General features: G+C 51.2%; 1 protein-coding gene across 3 annotated transcripts in view; it reads left to right on the top strand.

Moving 5' to 3' along the window:
- Positions 1–17,539, top strand: part of ZNF697 (zinc finger protein 697) — a 35,635-nt gene extending 18,096 nt beyond the window's left edge. For all 3 annotated transcript variants that reach the window (XM_062192072.1, XM_062192071.1, XM_062192070.1), the window contains exons 2-3: positions 10,954–11,213; positions 12,849–17,539. In XM_062192072.1, the coding sequence (XP_062048056.1) occupies positions 10,997–11,213; positions 12,849–14,278 (1,647 nt within the window). In that variant the 5' untranslated portion in view covers positions 10,954–10,996 and the 3' untranslated portion in view covers positions 14,279–17,539. The remainder of the gene's footprint in view (positions 1–10,953; positions 11,214–12,848) is intronic.
- The last annotated feature ends 2,146 nt before the right edge of the window (positions 17,540–19,685 follow it).

Below are 19,685 nucleotides of genomic sequence, written 5' to 3'. Positions count from 1 at the left end.
TTTGAATGAACATAGTTGGCCCTAAATTTCTGGAAAACCTTTTTTTCCATTTTAATGTTTTCTGGCAAATGTTAAAAGAGATGGAGCAGTATAATCAACTTAGGTATAACACCACTCAATTTTAACAGCGTGGCCAATCTTAATTCCACCTCTACCCCTGCCCATTTCCTTTGCCCTGGAATTGTGTTGAAGGAAACTCTAGACATATCATTTCTCTGTTAAATATTTCATTATGTATCTCTTAAAGATTTAAGAACTCTTTGTAAACTTGATCAAACCTTAAAACATTCACAAGTCATGTCAGATATCCAGTCAGCATTCACAATTCTCCAATTGTCTTAGAGTTTGGTTTTGCAGCTCGTTATGTTGAGTGGAAGGGCCGATGCATTTAGGTGGTTGATAAATCGTTAGGCGCTTTTGCCTATCAGCTTTCCTGCTGTTTCTTCCTTCCCATTTTCTCATCGTGTTGTTGAAGAAAGTGGATCACGAGTCTTAAGTTTCCTAAGATCTGAGTTTTGCTGATAATGTTATTTTAAAGGAAACAAGAGTAGCACAAGTATGTAATTTTCAAAAAGGCGCCTTTGCGTGCGTGCAGGTGTTTTACCTTGGGTCTGGCCGTGGGGTGTAAATTGTAAGGAGTCCGGGATTCAGGCAGCAGGTGACTCCTTTTTCTCCTGCTTGCTCTTTGTTGGCAGAGGATCCGCTGAGGTGCAGTGGGCCGGAACGCGCCAGCCGTTCTTCCTCAGCAGCACCGGTAATTTTAGACAGAGAGCTGGAAGAGCAGTTTTTCTACTGCATCTGCCGTGGAGGAGCCAGGGTGACTGGATGGCTGCCTCAGTTCCTCTGGCCCCAGTGGTCCTCCCTCCTTGCTGGCTGCGAGGCACGTTCTCTGGAGGACTGTTCATTCCAGTGGAAATATGATCACAGGATCATCTGGACTGGAAAAGACTTCCTGAGGTCACCTGGCCCCATCTGGCAACCTTCACTCAGGATTCCGGCATCAACTCTCCCAGAACGAGGCTGTTTATTAACAACTCCCGTATCTCCCACAAGCCCCTCGTGCATTCGGAGCCTGTTTTCTCTTGACCTTCAGAGAAGTGGATGATTAAATTGCATCTCTCTGCTGTGGGGGTGTGTGCCTGGATACACACATGTGTCTGTGTAGATCTTTAATTAAGATTCAGCCCTTCTTCCCTGTTGCCTTCTACAGCATATGAACTCTGAGACTCCACTCAACTGCCTGCGTATTGTAATGGTTTTCATGAAAAAATAAGATGTTTTATGCATAAATTTTGAAATATGATGGGATTGTGACAGAGTGTGCTTTTTAGCTACAATATGTATTGTGGTAAGTTTTTAAAAAAGTATATATTTTTGAGAGAGAGAGAGAGAAAGAATTCTCTGGTCTGCTGGTTCACTCCCCAAATGGCTGCAAAGGTCAGGGCTGGGCTGGAGTCAAAGCAGGTACTAGGGATATATATATATATATTTTTTTTGATAGGCAGAGTGGACAGTGAGAGAGAGAGAGAGAGAAAGGTCTTCCTTTGCCGTTGGTTCACCCTCCAATGGCCGCCGCGGCTGGCGCGCTGCGGCTGGCGCACCGTGCTGATCCGAAGGCAGGAGCCAGGTGCTTATCCTGGTCTCCCATGCGGGTGCAGGGACCAAGCACTTGGGCCATCCTCCACTGCACTCCCAGGCCATAGCAGAGAGCTGGCCTGGAAGAGGGGCAACCGGGATAGAATCCGGCGCCCCGACCGGGACTAGAACCTGGTGTGCCGGCACCGCAAGGCGGAGGATTAGCCTAGTGAGCTGCTGCACCAGCCAGTACTGGGGATATTATCCAGGTCTCCCCCGTGTCAACAACCTAGTTACCTGAGCCATGCTCGCTGCGTCCAGAGGCCTGCAGCAGCAGAACACGGGAGCCAGAAACTGGAGCTGGGAGTTTAACTGAGCACTGCTGTGTGGAAGGCTGGCATTTCACTGCCCGTGTCTCCGCGGTGGGCCACACACTGCCGAGATACCATAGTCCAGCGTCATTCTGAGCATATCTGGGAGGGTGTTTTTGGATAAAGTTAACGTTTTCCTTGGTGGACGTGGGGTCAGTGCAGCGCCCTGTGTAATGTGTGTGGGCCTTGTGCTGTTGGCTGCGGGTCCGAGGAGGACACAGAGACCCAGCAAGAAGGAATTTCCCAGCAGATGGCCGTTAGCCAGGAGCTGCTTCTGTGTGCCTGGGTCTCCAGCCTGCCGGCAGTGGTACCAGAGCTGCGGTGTTGGCTCCCAGGGCTCCAGCCTGTCCACCCACCCTGCAGATCTCGGGCTTGTCAGGTCCTGTGATAGCACGAGCCAGTTCTTTGTAAGAAACCTCTTTCCACAGTCGGATGCATTGACTATTGGTTCTCTTTCTTGGGAGAACCCTAATACGGTCTGCCAAAAGCAGAAGGCAAAAGGGCAAGCGTGTGCCGTGGCTTAGCTGTCTGTTTCTGTAGGAGTGGCTGTTTTTGTGTTGGGAACGCCATCAGGAAATTGAGATTCTGGCCGCCACTCTTCCAGCAACCTGGTCACACTGCTTCCCTGTGGCTTAGTTTAAACAATGAGATGTCCAAGACCTGTGAAATCCATGAAATACTAATGTTGAACATTTGTGCCGGCTGCTGAGAATGTTTCTGAAGGTAATTCTTCTCAAAGCCATCCAAGGTTTCCCTAGTTAAATAAGAAAAAACACAAAACAAAGCAAACTGCTCCCCCTTCCCTCACCCAAAGCAGAGGGTATAGCCACTGTGGTACAATGCCAAGCACTAGGGACAAACATGGTGTGTAGAAGGAAGCCCCAGGTAGCAGTGGAATATTCTAATCAGCTCAGTAGAAAACTGGAAGAAAATGCCTGCATGAAGACTTAGCTTCTTTTTTTTTTTAAGTAAATTATTTATTTATTTGAAAGGCAAAGTCACAGAGGGCCAGAGGCAGAGAGAGAGAGAGAGAGAGAGAGAGAGGCCTTCCATCTGCTGGTTTACTCCCTAAATGGCCACAATGGCCAGAGCTGTGCTGATCTGAAGCCAGGAGCCAGGAGCTTCTTTGGCGTCTCCCACTTGGGTGCAGGGGCCCAAGCACTTGGGTCATTCTCTACTGCTTTCCCAGGTGCATTAGCAGGGAGCTGGATCAGAAGTGGAGCAGCCAGGACTTGAACCAGTGCCCTTATGGGATGCTGTCGCTGCAGTCGGGTGGCTGCTGGCCCTAAGACCTAGCCTCTGTGACTTCTCACCTGGGGGCAGAGTCTAACTTTGAGAGCACTTTCTAATTCTTACTTTATGCAGGGGGTGTAGGGTGGTGGTGGCAGAGGCTTGATAGCTGTGATGGGGGGCTGAGGCCCTTGGGCCAAAACCGAGGGGCGCTGACCCAACCAGTGGTCAGGGAACGCCTGACCGTGTGGACGTTTGGGGCTGGGCCATGGGGTGCAGTTTGCTTTGGTTTTGAGGCTTCCTCTTTTTTCAGCTTGGATGTCCTTCTCCAGGTGGGAAAGCAGTAACCACAAGGCAGAAACCATGTAATTTTAACTTCTGTCTGGAGCGTGGTCAGCACTCAGCTATAGAGGTCAGCTGGCTTTCCCTGTCTGGAGTCCATGTGGTCTTCAGGCAGTCGCGTGCCCCTTGGGAGGCTGGTATTTTGGGTTGGCGGTCTGGGTTTGTGACTGGGAAAGGCAGCTCAGAGGAAAGTCAGCTGTCCCCTTGGGACTGTGGACACATTCTGTGTAAGGTGGTTGCTCCCTGCTCACTGCAGGCATTTGCGGCAAAGGCCCTAGGGCGGCTTCCTTTGCTTTTGAGCTCCTTGGGACCCTGCTCTTTCCAAGAGGGGGCAGGGCCTTGATGCCTGGTCCCTTGAGAGACGAGTTGACCCTTGATCCCATTGGGACTGAAGACCCACAAATGATTAACCCCTTGGAATCCCCAGTTAGACCCTACTTGTGGTCATGAGTTCAGCCTGTTGAACCACAAGCAGAAATTGTTTTCCCAGCCTTCTACCCAATCGGGTGTCCCCTCCAGGATTCTGCTATAGAAATGCTCCCTTGGGATGGAGTGGTAGGCAGGGGGGCGTGGGAAGCCTCCAATTGCTGTTGGCTGACCGGGTCCCCTTGAGGCGCTAGGGAGTGGGCCTGCAAGATGAGTGCGAGACAGGAAGAGAGCTGTAGTCTGGAGGAGTCTGAGTGGGAGCTGCTCCTGGCCCACTGCCTGCCTGGCTGCTTCCTTCCCTTGAGATGACAGCCCTGCCTGCCTGGCCCCCTGCCACCTGGCAGTGGCTCCAGCACATGACCGCCCCCGCCGCCACTCCAGGGCTGCAGGGGGAGCCATAGGGAGTGATCTGCGAGCAGTCTCAGACTGGTCAACTCCCTCCCTGCCCAGCCACCTCTGCTGTGGAGCGCTGCCAGGTGGCACCGCTTGTCCCTTTCTCTTGCTACGCACGAGACCCTCACCAGCCGCCCCCTACACAAGGAGCCAGACTCAGAAGAAAGTACCAAGGTATGGAGCCAGGAGACTTGCCACTGTTGAGTCTTGTTTCTCCACCTAGCAGGTAATGCCACCTGGGGCCCCCCAAACCTGAGCCCCAGTAATCTTATGTAGAAAGAGGGTTGCCCCGCTTTTGCTCACAGAGTTGTGAGAGTCCAAGGAGCAGGAGTTGCCTAGGTCCCTTCCAACGGGACCCTGTCTTTCAGCCCTGGACTACAGCAGCTTCCCTCCCCCAACACGTGTGTCCAGGCCAGAGGTGGTAGGTGCTGTGGGGCCCTGGCCCAGTGCCTCCCTAGCAAGGCGGTAAGCTCCACCATTGTTTATCACTGTGGAAGCTTGTACTATTTCTGGCCTTGGTTTCTCCTTGTAAAATCCAGGAAGGTGGGGGAGCAGTGTGTCCTGCTCTGCTCTGATCCCCTTCACAGGAAGTTAGGTTAAATCCATTCTTTGGTAGGGTTCTTGCTGTTCAAAAGAAATATATTTTACAGCTTGCCCAAGGAGGGGCGGCCGGGAGGATGTGCCAGTAACTCACTTCAAAGTGGCCTGGTTGGTTCTTCACCTGGGGTTGAGTTTGTCTGGAAGGAATTTGAGCGTTTTTGTAGTTTTTCTACTCTACAGATTAGTAAGTGTTACTCTTTCAGTTGGGGGCATGGGTAGGAGAAAGGGACATGAAAATACTGCAAGTTCTATGCGGTGGATGTTTGGCCTGGCGGTTAAGATGCTGGTTGGGATACTCACTCCCATGTTGGAATACCTGGATTCGATCCTGTCTGTGACCCCAGATTCCAGCTTCTTGCTAATGCATGCATTGGGAGGCAGCAGCGAGGGCTCAGTTAGCTTCCTGCACCCATGTGGATCGAGTTCCCAATTGTGGCTTTAGCTTGCCTGGGCCCTTGCGGGCACTTGGCGGGGGGGGGGGGTGAACCTGTTGATTGGGGTTCTGTGCATGTGTGCGTGTGTGTCTTTCAAATAAATAAATTTTTTAAATGGTAAGTTCTAGAATCTGGGTTTAAGCAGTCTTTTTTTTTTTTTTTTTTTTTTTTGACAGGCAGAGTGGACAGTGAGAGAGAGAGAGAAACAGAGAGAAAGGTCTTCCTTTGCCATTGGTTTACCCTCCAATGGCCGCCGCGGCCGGCGCGCTGCAGCCGGCGCACCACGCTGATCCGAAGGCCGGAGCCAGGTGCTTCTCCTGGTCTCCCATGCGGGTGCAGGGACCAAGCACTTGGGCCATCCTCCACTGCACTCCCTGGCCATAGCAGAGAGCTGGCCTGGAAGAGGGGCAACCGGGACAGAATCCGGCACCCCGACTGGGACTAGAACCTGGTGTGCCGGCGCCCTAGGTGGATGATTAGCCTGTTGAGCCATGGCTCAGGCCCATTAAGCAGTCTTTATGAGGTTTATGAGGTTGCCTAATCCTATCTGGGAGTTTTGGGGGGCTGCATGAGCTGCTGAGCAAACAAGCTGGCGCTGAAAATATCTAACGGGACTGAGTGTGGAGCCGTCCTGGGTTAATTCACCTGTACTGTGTTGTACTGAGCTGGAAGAGGATCTAGGCATGTTCAGACCCAAGCTCACAGAACAGAAGCAGAGAGGAGGCATAAACTCAAAAGTCATGCAGTGACGGTGGCTGCGCGGCCCCAAACTGGGCGCTCCTCCATTACTATTTAAGTCTTTGTATCTCCTTCAGTGATTCTGTTAGAATTAGTTTTGTCTGCTTCACTGCCCCCTCCCCTCATTGTTTTTCCGCCTCTAAGCTTCTAGCCCTTTTCACTGGGGGGAGGGTGGTGTAACTTAGGGTTTACGGAGCCAGGCACCCACCTCCCCTTCAGCTTCAGGCTTATATTCTGTGTGTGGGCTGGGTTATTGGCAGCTACAGACTAATATGACAGTGCACTTTTCTCCCTCTACGTGGCTGGGCTGAGTGACCGGTCCCTCCCTGGTGGTTCTCCTATGTGGTATGCTGTTGGAGAACAGAGCCTTACGCAGCAAGATGAGGATCCTTGCTTATGCTTGCCAATACGGCGAATAGGTGACTCCCAACTTAGAATGGACGGGTGTGTGTGTATGTATGATCTGTTTTGTTCTTTTTAAAAAAGATTTATTTATTTATTTGAAAGTCAGAGTTACACAGAAAGAGAAGGAGAGGCAGAGAGAGAGAGAGAGAGAGAGAGAGAGAGAGGTCTTCTATCCGCTGGTTCACTCCCCAATTGGCTGCAATGGCCAGAGCTGTGCTGATCCAAAGCCAGGAGCCAGGAGATTCTTCCCCATCTCCCATGCAGGTACAGGGGCACAAGCACTTGGGCCATCTTCTACTGCTTTCCCAGGCTGTAGCAGAGAGCTGGATAGGAAGTGGAGCAGCCAGGACTCGAACCGGTGCCCATATGGGATGCTGGCCACAGTGCTGCCCCCGTATGATCTTTTAAATCAGGAAGTTGGCTGCAGTTTCATCACAGAGACAACCACCATTCATTGTCTCTCCAGTATGCAAGAGGTGGTTCTCAGAACAACTCTGAAAGGTGACTGGCAGCGTCTTCGATTTTATGGACGCAGAATCTGAGTTCAGCAAGGTCAAGGGTCTCGCACATGACACAGCAGCTGGCACAGAGCAGAGGATTCAAGCTCAAAGCCTTCCCAGCACCCTGCTGCCCAGCGCTCTCCATCCCTGGCCTTGTCTAAGAAAACGTGCTGCTCGTTTTGAGAATTAATGAAAAAGGAGTGGGAACAAAATGTACCTGAACACCACCTACTCTGACACTAGAGCCTGGTGTCTAGATGACGTTGAATATGACGCCTTTTAGATGAAGTGTCACAGCTCCTGCTCATCTTCCTTTCCTTTGCTTCTCATTGACAGGTCTTCCTTTAATATATTTTATTGTGTTAAAAACAAAGTTGGCCTTTTTTTTCCTGGTAAAAGGTACATGTCTAGTGCATAAAATACAGCTAGACACAGTAAGGGCAGGTTTCCCAAACCTCCCTCCAGGTTTTGAATGTGCAACAGGTGAGCAGTGAAGGTGGCCTGCGGGCGGATGGGCCCCTGCTCCACGGTTTGCCTCCTGTGTGACCTTGGGCTCTCCACTTCTGCACCTGTTTCTTGTCTGTCAGGTTGGAAATCATCTCTTTCTTCCTTAGATTTTTGTTACAATAAATGAGTTAGTAACTGCAAAATCCTGACTTGACCAAGAGATGTCTCGTTTTCTTTTTTTTTCTTTGTTTTTTTAAACATACACATCCCAATAGAGAGATACTCTTTTTGCTTTTCTTCAACATTTTATTTATTTATCTGAGAGAGAGAGAGAGTGAGTAAGTTAGTTACAGGCAGAGAGAGAGAGGTCTTCCATCCTCTGGTTCACTCCCCAAATGGCCACAATGGCCAGAACTGCACCAATCTGAAACCAGGAACACAGAGCTTCTTCCACAGGGGCCCAAGCACTTGAGCCATATTCTACTGCTTTCACAGGCCATAGCAGAGAGCTGGAGGGGAAGATGAGCAGCTGGGACATGATCCAGTGTCCATGTGGGAAGCTGGTGCTGCAGGTGGAGGCTTAGCCCACTACACCACAGCACTGGCTCCATGTCTGTCACTTTCATCAATTAACTTCTGGCCTTCCTCTCTGAACCTATGCATACCTGTGAAAATATATATATGCTACTGTGCACAGATGAATAAATAAGGCTGAGATACCAGTTTTAAAATTTTTTTGAAACAGATCTTTATGTGGATCTGTAACTTTTATTTACCTGAATGGCAGAGTGACAGAGAGGGAGAGATAGAGAGACACAGAGATCTTCCATCTGCTGGTTCATTCTCCTAATGCCAGGGCTGGGCCAGGCCAAAGCCAGAAACTAGGAACTCCTTCTGGGTGGCAGGAACCCAAGGACTTGGCCATCTTCTGCTGCGTTCCCAGGCACATTAGTGGGGAGCCGGATCAGAAGCATGGGGTAGCTGGGACTCAAATCAGGCACTCTGATGTGGGATGGCAGCATCCCAATTAATGGTTTAACTTGTTGTGCCACAGTGCCTGCCCTGTGTTTTAAACTGGCCACTTTTCATCTAATAATGTACTGTGACCACCTTCCTTTCCCTTTAAATAGCCTTCTCCATTGCTTGACAGCTGTCTGCACCCCACAATGTGACAATGGGAGCAGAATGGAGTCTGTATGCTTGGGCCTGCAGATTGCCAGTGCTGCACTAGAGAAATGCAATTTTATACAAATCCGAGTGCAGATATGGCACGAGTGGTGGCTCGGAGGGCAGGAGCATCAGCTCTTTACCTCTTTCCCCGCACATCAGTGAGGGCCAGGTTCTGAGTGTGGTGCACTTTCACGCGTCAGCCGCAGTTGGTGCACTTTCACGCGTCAGCCGCAGTGGGGAGCTCAGGCTCTGGCTGTCCCACTCACCTCCTCTGAAGTCTAGAAAAACCCTGGTTTTGTGTTAAATGTCTGCCATGAGTGATGTGTAGGTTCTCACGAAATCACAGATCGGAAAGCCTTCTTGTTCCTTCTTGCTCCATCTGAGCTTTCTCTATGAAGCCTTGTCTGGAGAAGGGCTGGGAGGTAAAGCCCTGCCTACCGCCTCCCAGGTGGCGCCCCAGACCCGGAGCTTCAGGCACTTCTGTACCCGGCCCCGTACCGCAGCCTGCCATCTGGGGTCTGTGAGTTGCTGGTGACTTGCTTATTGAGTACTTTACTTTATTGACATAGGACTCCTGCTGGTCTTGGATGGGCAGAAACCATCAATTAGCAACCCCTTCTCACCCTCCACTGCCTTTGGCCACTAGCAAACCAGTGCTGTCACCTGATGCCTCCCAGGTGCACATTAGCAGGAAGCTGGAATTGGGAGCGGGACTGGAACCCAGGCAGGCATTCAAATATGGGGGGTGTGTGTGTCCCGAGTGGAGTCTTAACTGCGATGCTAACTGCCCATCCCTCAGCTGCAATTCAGGATGCTGCTGACTGCCCCACCTCGGAGGGAGCCATTTCCTAAGACATTGAAGGGAAGGGCTCGATTTTCCACTCTGAAAAGCGTATCTTCATTTCATGGCAGAGAAACAAACCCCTGTGCTATTTAGGGTGACCTGTCTGCCAGAGTTACAGAGGGCTGGTGTATTTGAGCTGTGCCGTAATGACATCAGGAGAAACAAGTGTTTATTGCACATTTGTAAAAGCCAGAGCATCAGTTACTCTTCAGCATCTCTAGCATCTCTAGCTTCCTTCTGACACCCTCTCTGTGAGGAAGATGAAGTGGCATTGCCCTCCCCTCACCGCAGGGGGCTCACCCAGCCGGAATTTCTGCTGCCTGCCCCTCCTGCTTGTTTTCCACTGTGAAGCCTCTGCAGAGCCATGGCTGCCCTGGGGAAGCACTGGACAGAGGCAGGAGACGCTGCCGGCTGAGACAGGGCATTTTGCACATCCATATTCTTGCAGTCCTGTCTGGGGACTGTGGAGGCAGAGAGTGAGCTGGTCTCTAAAACGTCATGGTCAAGATCCTTGACCTTCAGACTGTTCTGCTGCTTTGAGCTCAGCTATAGGAGTGGCAGATGACAGAATTATTTTGGCCTCAATTGGTCAGTCCTGGCAGGGGCCCTTTAAATGTGAAATGTAAATCTGACATCTACAAAAGGTTTAGGAATCTGACATTACTTTTTCCCCTGTAGTTCACTGGTTGGCCTTTTCGATATCGTGTTATCAGTCATTGATCTCTGGTGCATGCTCCTCTTAGGAGGTTTCTACAGTTGAGATACAGTAAAATACGTAATTAGGACTGCAGAGGGACGCTGCATCTCTTCCCTCCTGCTCCCAAGACACACACTAAACACTGAACCTTCCTGGCTCCCCGCTCCCAGCAAAGCAGCAGATCCACAACACAAAGCCAGGTCTGGTGATGCCATTGTCTTAGATGAGAAGTTCCCATACTTGATGCATCTGTTCTTGTCTTGAACATACTTCTCCTCTGGCACCTTAAAGATGCACTCATAATCAAACGCTCAAGGTTGCTGTGGGCTGGAGGACAGCAAACAAGGAAAGCATGGACCAGTGAGGTGGCACCATGGGTTTGATCCCCCCTCTACTGCCTACAAGTTATGGAGCCTCAAGCCAGTGGGGTCTTCTCTTCGAGCTTCAAGTGTTCTAAGCTGTAAAAATGGAAACACCTGCCTCACGGTTAAATCGTAGAACCACACTAATGACAGCCACTTTGTAGACAGAAGCAGGCCCAGTTTTGGCCCAGTGAGTGCTGGCGTGTGGCCTCAGAATGAGGGCACTGGTTCCCCTGCCACCCAGACACCCTCCTTTGCCCTCAGTTGGTTGCTTTCAATTTACATGGAGTGAAGTGGGGGCTTGCCATCTGCAGCGTGGAGCTCCAAACCTGTTACTGGACCAGGAAACCGAGGGCATAACTGGCGAGGGGACAATGCCAGATCCATGTGAGCTTTCTTTGCTTTCTGTGTTTTGTCAGGAGCAGGGGTCCCAGGTCACCTCCCTCGCCCTTTTCTTCCCGGATGGAACAAGAAGCTAACCAGGGTGTGTGTGAACGCCAGGAAGCAGAAGACAGAGGGATGGGCTCCGACTTTGAGAACTCTGAGGACCGGGAAGGGGACCCACAGGATACCGAGAAGGGAGAAGGCCGCCTGGTGCTGGAGGCGGGCTGCAGATCACAGAGGGACGCCCTAAGAGGGGCCTCAAGGGACGGGAAAGTATTGCCTGACACCTGCACAGGTGAGGAGCAAATGGGACTTTTTTTTTAAGATTTGTTTATTTGAAAGGGGGAGGTGGGGAAAGAGAGGAGGAAGAGGGAGGGGAGGGAGATCTTCCATCCACTGGTTCACTCTCCAAATGGCTGCAATGGCTGTGGCTGGGCCAGGCAGAAGCCAGGAGCCAATAACTCCATCCGGGTCTCGCACTGTGGGTGGCAGGGGCCTTAGTACTTGGGCCATCTCCCTCTGCTTTCCCAGGCACATTCACAGAGAACTGGATTGGAAGTGGAGTAGCCAGGACTCGAAGTGGTCCTCTGATATGGCACGCTGGTGTAACCTGCTGTGCCACACGCCAGCGCCTAAAACTGGACTTTTTCTGGACGTTGCCCCATTCACATTGACTTCTAGCTCCTCTAGGAACATAGCTGGGGGCAGTGTTCTTTGTAGGGGAGCTTTCTGGAGACCATTGTGCAGGATTCTGTGCTGACCTAGCCTTTCTAGTAGAGTCCAGTCTGGGGCAGACTGTGCAGGTCAGCAGGGGTGAAGAGGCTCGCTCCCTGGCCCAGGGAATGCTGCAGTCGGTAAACATATGCAGCAGTGCCACATAGCATCTCGCAGGCCGTGTTAGAACCGACCTACCCCCGGTGTGTTGTTGGGAGAGGCAGATGACTTGACGCACGCACATCGGGAGTGACTGAGCACCGCGCTGGGCAAACACTCAGCATGTGGATGTGTACAGGCTGATCTCACTTTGCAGATCAGCAGGAGCCATGAATGCCCTGCCTAGGTCCATGTGGCTCATTCCCGGGGTGCCCAAGGCCACTGCTGGATTCCTTGCTGCTGCTGACCTGGAAAGAGAAAATGCCAGGCCCTCCATCTACCTTGTTTTTGTCTTTGGGCAATCGTTGTTTTATATCCTGCTCCACGTTTGCCCTGGGGACAGAATGAGCTGAAATACTTTACGGCCAGCACTGTGAGATTCCATTCCTTTGCCTGTGACACAGTCCCAGATTCCCTGCTGCCTGCCCTCACAAGCATGTGACTTTGCACAACTCTCTATCTGCTGGGGTGAGGGTGTGTGCCCTGGGTTGGCCTCTCACCATCTGCTGGGGGCGAGGGTGTGTGTCCTGGATCGGCTTCTCACCTGGGCTGTGTGCTCTCGTTCCCTTTGTCTCCTACGGCTACTCCCTCCCCGCCCTCCATCAGTTTGGTGTTCACCTTAAGCTGTTCCAGACTGACCAAATGTATTTCTAAAGCAGGCCAGAGCATGGTTAGCCCAGGTTGTCCTTTCTTGGGGGTTGCCAGATTGGTCTTGTCTTTTTTAAGGCATCGCAGCCTTAAAGGGCACTTGGCACTTTCCTCCTGAGGTCCCATGGAATGTCTCCAGCATAGGCTGTCAAGGTCTCCCCTGGCCCTGCTGGGGGGAATCTCAGGTACAGCGGGCAGGGCAGAGGTGAGCTGAGGCTCCGGAGAGTGCTCTGTACTTTAGGCCTTTCCCTGAAGGCCCAGGGGTGGGGAAGCAGATCACAGGGTGGGCTTCAGGGTCCCAAGGGAGGAGGCTCACTGAGGCCCATGGTTCCAACCCAGGGTTGCTCTGGTGCCTGCCGCCTTTGGGGCGCAGGTGTAGTAACCGCCACTGCTGCTGCTTCTGTTGCAGAGGGGCTGCTGAGGGAGGAGGAAGGGGCTGCTGGCCCTCAGGAAGAGGATGCCCAATCTGGAGGAGCCGACATGGGCATGTTCCCTGGGCTGTCCGAGTCTGACAGTGTATCCCGCAGCCCTCAGGAAGAGGAGGAGGAGGAGGAGGAAAGTGCTGGGGAGAACCGGCTGGAGGAAGAAGAGGAGGGGGAGGAGCAGCCGCCCCCTCCCATGCTCCCCTGGCGGCGCCACCTCTCCCTGGGGACTCGGCACCGGGGTGACAAGCCTGCCCATCGCCGCTTCCACCGGCCCCACCACCCCATGGCCGTGGACCTTGGGGACCTCGATAGCCTGGTGGCCAGCATCATGGACGCGCCCACCATCTGCCCCGACTGCGGCGAGAGCTTCAGCCCGGGCGCCGCCTTTCTACAGCACCAGCGCATTCACCGCCTGGCCGAGGCCGCCGCCGTGGCCAGCCTGGAGCCTTTCGGCTTGGCGGGCGACTGCGGCGCCGTGGTGGGGATGATGGGCGTGGGCATGGCGGGCGGCTTCGGTGCAGGGCCCACGCTGGCCCGGCCGGCGCGGGAGAAGCCCTTCCGCTGCGGGGAGTGCGGCAAGGGCTTCAGCCGCAACACCTACCTGACCAACCACCTGCGCCTGCACACGGGCGAGAGGCCCAACCTGTGCACCGACTGCGGCAAGAGCTTCAGCTGGCGCGCCGACCTGCTCAAGCACCGGCGCCTGCACACGGGTGAGAAGCCCTACCCGTGCCCCGAGTGCGGTGAGGCCTTCAGCCTCAGCTCGCACCTGCTCAGCCACCGGCGCGCGCACGCCGCGGCCAGCGGTGCGGGGCCGGCGGCGCTGCGGCCCTTCGCCTGCGGGGAGTGTGGCAAGGGCTTTGTGCGCCGCTCGCACCTGGCCAACCACCAGCGCATCCACACGGGCGAGAAGCCGCACGGCTGTGGCGAGTGCGGCAAGCGCTTCAGCTGGCGCTCGGACCTGGTGAAACACCAGCGCGTGCACACAGGCGAGAAGCCCTACATGTGCTCCGAGTGCGGGGAGACCTTCAGCGTCAGCTCGCACCTCTTCACGCACAAGCGCACGCACTCAGGCGAGCGGCCCTACGTGTGCCGCGAGTGTGGCAAGGGCTTCGGCCGCAACTCGCACCTGGTGAACCACCTGCGCGTGCACACGGGCGAGAAGCCCTTCCACTGCGGCCAGTGTGAGAAGCGCTTCAGTGACTTCTCCACGCTCACGCAGCACCAGCGCACGCACACCGGCGAGAAGCCCTACACGTGCATCGAGTGTGGCAAGAGCTTCATCCAGAGCTCGCACCTGATCCGCCACCGCCGCATCCACACCGGCAACAAGCCGCACAAGTGCGCCGGCTGCGGCAAAGGCTTCCGCTACAAGACGCACCTCGCCCAGCACCAGAAGTTGCACCTGTGCTAGGGCTGGGTTGGCAGGAGGCCGCGCTCTGGGGAGCAGGTGGCTGTCCTGGGGGCAGACCCTGTAGAAAGAAGTGGAGAAGGGGCGGGAGGGACAATCTCCCAGTGATTCGGGATCCTTTGGGTGTTGGGGTCCTAAAGGGGAGGGTTATGTATGAATTGTTTTGGGGTGCTATATTTTCTCAGCCTTCTCTCTGCCCGAGAAAGGGAGACTTATTTGGGGAGATGCGCTTGAGTTGATGACTTCATTGCAAACAGGCTGTATGGGGCAGAGGAGCAGGCGGTTGGAAGACTGCCTGGAGGAAGGGAAGTTGGGGCGCCGGAGTGGGAACCGGACAGGCAGGCAGAATAGGTGGGGCGGGGCTTGTGATGGCCTTCAGGAACCAGGGGAGAGGATGTGGTTGGAGGAGGGGGTTGTGGGGTACACGAAAACGCGGGTAAGTCTGCTGGTCCCGGCAGGTAGTAAGCCAGTGTTTGCCCGGAACCCGCATGTCAGCTGTCGCCCCAGGCTAAGCTTGGGGGACTTGGCCAGTCCTGCAGGAGAGGGTGTTTAGTGTGCTCTTCCCCTCTTTCCTCTGAGCCACAGTTAGCTGCTATTTTGAGGCCCCTCCGGGGAAACTGGGCAGAAAAACTACACACTGTCATTTTTAAAGCAACTTTGGAGTTAAAGGTTCTTTCATAACTGGTTCTCAAATCTGGGAAATCCTGGTTCTGCTCCTGGTTCTTTGCTACTCCCTTGAACATACTCTAGCTTCATGCTGGGTCAGGGGCCTCTACAAGAGGGGCTTACCCCCCCCAACCCTCCACCCCCACCCATGTGTCAGGTGTGTGCCAGCCCTAGTATTTCTTTTCGGTCTCACCTGTGAACTTTGATGTGCAGGGAAATGGAAGACTCCCAGTGCACTATGGGTGACCCTCCTCCTTACAGGTCAGCTTGGTGTGTGTGTTTGCACTTCAGACCACCAGCAATTGGCCCAGTGACCTGTCACGAGTTGCCCAGCTCCAGCTTTGCTGGCTTTGTCTGGGGAGCACAGGAGCCCACAGCCCTTCAGATGGTGGGGTGCAGGCCTGCTTTGCCCATTAGCCTTCACTTTGCATCTGTGCACCTTGCTCTCCACTAACCTCCCCCCATCCATGTTGATGAAGGATCTAGGCCCAAGAGGAATTTTTGTTTTTCCCCTACATGTGGAGGCTTTGTAGAAATCTCAAGGCTTTATGCAAGGAGGGCACAGTCAGGGAGAGGTACAAATGCAACATTGCCAAATAGCACAAGCAACGAATGTTTTCTGGTTGTTGATCTAGATGCCAAAATAGCACTTTGGTATTTGCAAGGTGCTTTATGATTTTTAATGACTATGACTTGTTTCTCACAGCTCTGTGAGGTAGATCAGTATTATGAGAAAGCCTAGGGACAGGAGTGTGGCAGGCTGTTGGAAAACAGGCTGATGTCAGTGGGCATGGGTGTGGCCTGACCTTGTTTATTCTCCAGCTCAGCTGCTAAGAAGGTTTAACCTGCCATGTTTATATAATTAAATAAGGACACTGAAAATTCTTGTGCTTGATGGGAAAACTTGAGGCTAGCCTAGGAGGGCCAAAGATGTCCTTATTGGACAAAGCTGGTCTTTGTCCTCTAATTAGGTCACCCTAGCTAGGTTTGATTTCTGGTAGGGGGCTGTAGTTAGATGACTGTTGTGTAGATTACAGTCACCCATGCTGAAAATTGCTCCCCTAGGTTAACCTTTAGAAGTTAGAGTGGTGGAAGGCAATACTGTTTTCTTCATTAGCGATTGTTACCCTGTGTCTTTCATGGAAGCATCTTCAATGCTGTTGGACACAATTGATGGGGGGTGGGGAGCTATAAAGTTGTTTTTACTGTTTTAGCAAAGTTTCTGTGGATGCTAGTAATTTATACTTGATCAGTTGTATTCTAGCAAAGAACCTCTCTGGGGACTGTAGGAAAGCATGTTTTTGTCATTATAAGAACATATTTTTTAACAAATCCTGAGAATCCTGGCCTTGCATAATATCTATTAATCCTGCCCTCTTAATCAATTTATTGTTAGTCACAAATGCAAATAGATTTTCAAACTCTAGTTTTAAAAGACACTAATTCAAGTGTAAGACAAGAAAGTGTCCATTATTTATTCTGACTCTTGTAGTCTGAATAACAGGTAGATAAGTCCCACCTGAAAATAATATGGTCAGTTTGTAGGTAATTTTCTTTCTTCATGGTGTTTTCTCATGCATATCTACCTCCTCTGGCTGTTTTCAGTTCTCTCAAGTCTGTGCCTGTGAAATTTCATCCAACTTCTGATTGTTCGTGGGTTGATCATCCTCTTTATAGGTTATTTGGCCTTTTGTTGCCATCCGTATGTGCAGTTTTGCTTGCATCAGATATGTTACATATCAGCAATTTTAGAGAAAGAGTTCAACGGGGAGTAGACATTGAATCCAATGTGAAACGACTTAGTGGTAGTGGGAATTTTTGCACTTCATTTACCTCTCGTTCTCTTAGCACGGATTAGAGAGTTAGCTACCACGTCCGTGTCTGTACTAGGAGCTATTCCCTTACTGAAGTAAACAGTGTAGGCAGCAGCTTCCCACTGGTGGTCTATTTAAAAGTGATTCCCTTATTCTTAGGATTCTTCAGGACACATGAGCACTAGGGGAGGGTCAGTGTATTCAGGAGGTTGTTTCTTGTCTCTAGTTCTAGAAGGGATAGCTTTTCATCAGTAAACCCTGTTAAATGTGGTTCACTCTTGAAAATGTTAATCTGAGGACTCCTCCTGCTAACCCATTCCTGATGGTGGAGCAGGTGTAGTAGTTGTTTTCTGGGGAGTGTGGTTAACAGCAGGCTTCCTCTGCTGCCCTTCACTAAGCAAAGCCTGGAGCAGTTGATTAGGTAGTTTTGATTGCATCTTGAGTTCTAGGTTGGAAGATGAGCAGTTAACCCTTTGAGCCATGTGGTCTCTTTACAATCAAGAGGCCGAACATATGTGAAAAAGTGAAACTAAAGAACCTGTGTTCAAAGACAATCTGAACTGTGTTTCTGAAGTGTGTGCACATTTTCCTTCATGGTAATGTTATTTTACAGCTGTTAAAATTGTGAATAACTTAATGAACTTAAAGTAACAGATTCCGTGTGAATGTGTGCTTATGTATGTGAGAATTGCCTTATTTTCAGGTTGTTTTATTTAATGATGGTTTCCTGGACAGCATTCTGGTGTTCAGCAACCAATGTGGAATATTTGTTATTAAATCCATATCAGTCTTTCACTGTGTCATGCTTTCTTCCTTATTTGTAACCCACAAAATGTCACTCAGCTCAATCTGCAGAAGCTGTATTCTACCAAATGTTGCCTTGCCTCTTTGTAAGTAAGATTTTTAAAGAAAGGTTTCTTTACTTATTTGAAAGAGTGACAGAGAGGGAGAGACAGAGACAGAGACAGAGACAGAGGGACCATCTATCCCCTACTTCACTCTCCTAAATGGCGCTAACAGCCACATCTTGGCCAGGCTGAAGCCAGGAGCCATGGACTCCATTCAGGTCTTCCGTGTAAGTGGAAGGGCCCAGAGCATTTGAGTCTTCATCCACTGCCTTCCCAGGCACAATAACAGGAGGGTAGATTGGAAGCAGAGCAGCTCGGTCTCCCATGGGTGCTCTGATATCAGAGGCCAGTGTTGCATACTGCCTCACCACAATGCTGGCCACTATAAATACAATTTTGTTAGAAGTCATACACATGCAGCTACATTAAGCTGCTGTCCAGTTACTTGCATACTTCAATGGCAAGTTGAATAGTTATGAGAGACTCTATGACCCACAGTCTTTTTTTTTTTTAATGTCTTTTTTTATTTGAGACACAGAGAAAGAGACAGCAAGATCAATCTTCTGTCCCATGGTTCATTCCCTGAATGTCTGCAACAGCTGGGGTCAGGGCAGCCTGAAGCCAAGAGCCATGAGTTGTAGCTGGTTCTTCCATGTAGGTGGCAGAGACACAAATACTTGAGCCGTCACTTGCTCAAGTGTGCATTAGCTGGAAGCTACCTCAGAAATGGAACAGGCACTCTGATATGGGATGTAGGTATCCCAAGTGGCAGCCTGGTTTGTTGTCTCATAATACCCACCCTGATCCACTTATTTTTTTTTTCTTTCTTTCTTGGGACTGGCATTGTACTGTAGTGGGTTAAGCCACTGCCTGTAATGCGGCCATCCTATATGGGTGCCTGTTTGAGTCCACGCTGCTCCACTTCCAATATAGCTCCCTGCTAACATGCCTAGGAAAGCAGTGGAAGATGGACCAAGTGCTTGAGCCCCTGCGACCCACGTCGCTCCTGGCTTTGGCCTGGCTTAGCCCATGATATAGCCATTTGGAAAGTGAACCAAGAGGTAGAAGATTCTGCCTCTCTGTCAGTCACTCTGCCTTTCAAATAAACATAAATGAATCTTTTAAAATAATCTTTGTTTGAAAGGCATGGAGAAAGGTCTTCCATCTGTTGGTTTACTCCTCAAATGGCTGCAGGAGCCAGGAATTCCATCTGGAACTCCTATGTGGGTGGCAGGAGCCCAAATACACAGGCCATCATATACTGTTTTTCCAGGTGCATTAGCAGGGAGCAGGATTGGAAGTGGAGCAACAGGACTTGGAACCAGCACTCCAACATGGGATGTGAATGTTGCCAGTGGTGCTTTAACCTGCTGAACCACAATGCCAACTCCCCCCTCCCCTGCCACTCCCTGTGCTCCCCTTCTCACCCTTCCCCTCAGTTCACAATCTTAAGATATTTATTGTCTAGACCTTTGTGGGAAGGCTCTTGGCTCTTGGCTGCAGACTGTCCTGACCCCAGCTGTTGCAGGCATTCAGGGAATGAACCGTGGGATAGAAGATTGATCTTGCTGACTCCTATACTAGAATGTTCAGGTCAATCCTAGATCCTTCTGGAATTGGCTGACAGCTGGCATCTAAGGAGTCTGCTTATTATAAGCAGTAACGTCATACAACACGTTTATACTAATGAGGCCTTGGGTAACTGGGAATGTGTTAATGTTGTATGATTGGCATTGATTTCCAAAGATCTGTGTGTTCATTCTTTTTCAGTCTGCAGGACGTGGTCAGGGACAGGTGGTTGTGCAGAAGGGAGACAGTCTGCAAACTAACCTATAAAAAATGCTTTCCTGGATCACAGAGCATGGGATAGTCTATCCCCCACCCCAGTGCATATAAATATAACGTAGTGGTTGCTGATAATACTGAACAGGACTTATCAGTTGGACTAGGCTCTGCTCAAAATGTTTCTTAGCTTGTCTCTGCCCACCCTCATGAGACAGTGAGTCTACAGGTCCCAAGGAAGGGATTATCCAGACATAGGGAAGAGGAGTGTGAGATGCACCTTGTTTTCTTGGAAAGATC

Source organism: Lepus europaeus, chromosome 5 (genome assembly GCF_033115175.1).
Source record: "Lepus europaeus isolate LE1 chromosome 5, mLepTim1.pri, whole genome shotgun sequence".
In the NCBI taxonomy this organism is placed as follows: Eukaryota; Metazoa; Chordata; class Mammalia; order Lagomorpha; family Leporidae; genus Lepus; species Lepus europaeus.
The sequence above is the reverse complement of the archived record's forward strand: the minus strand, read 5'-3'. Positions and strand labels throughout refer to the sequence as shown.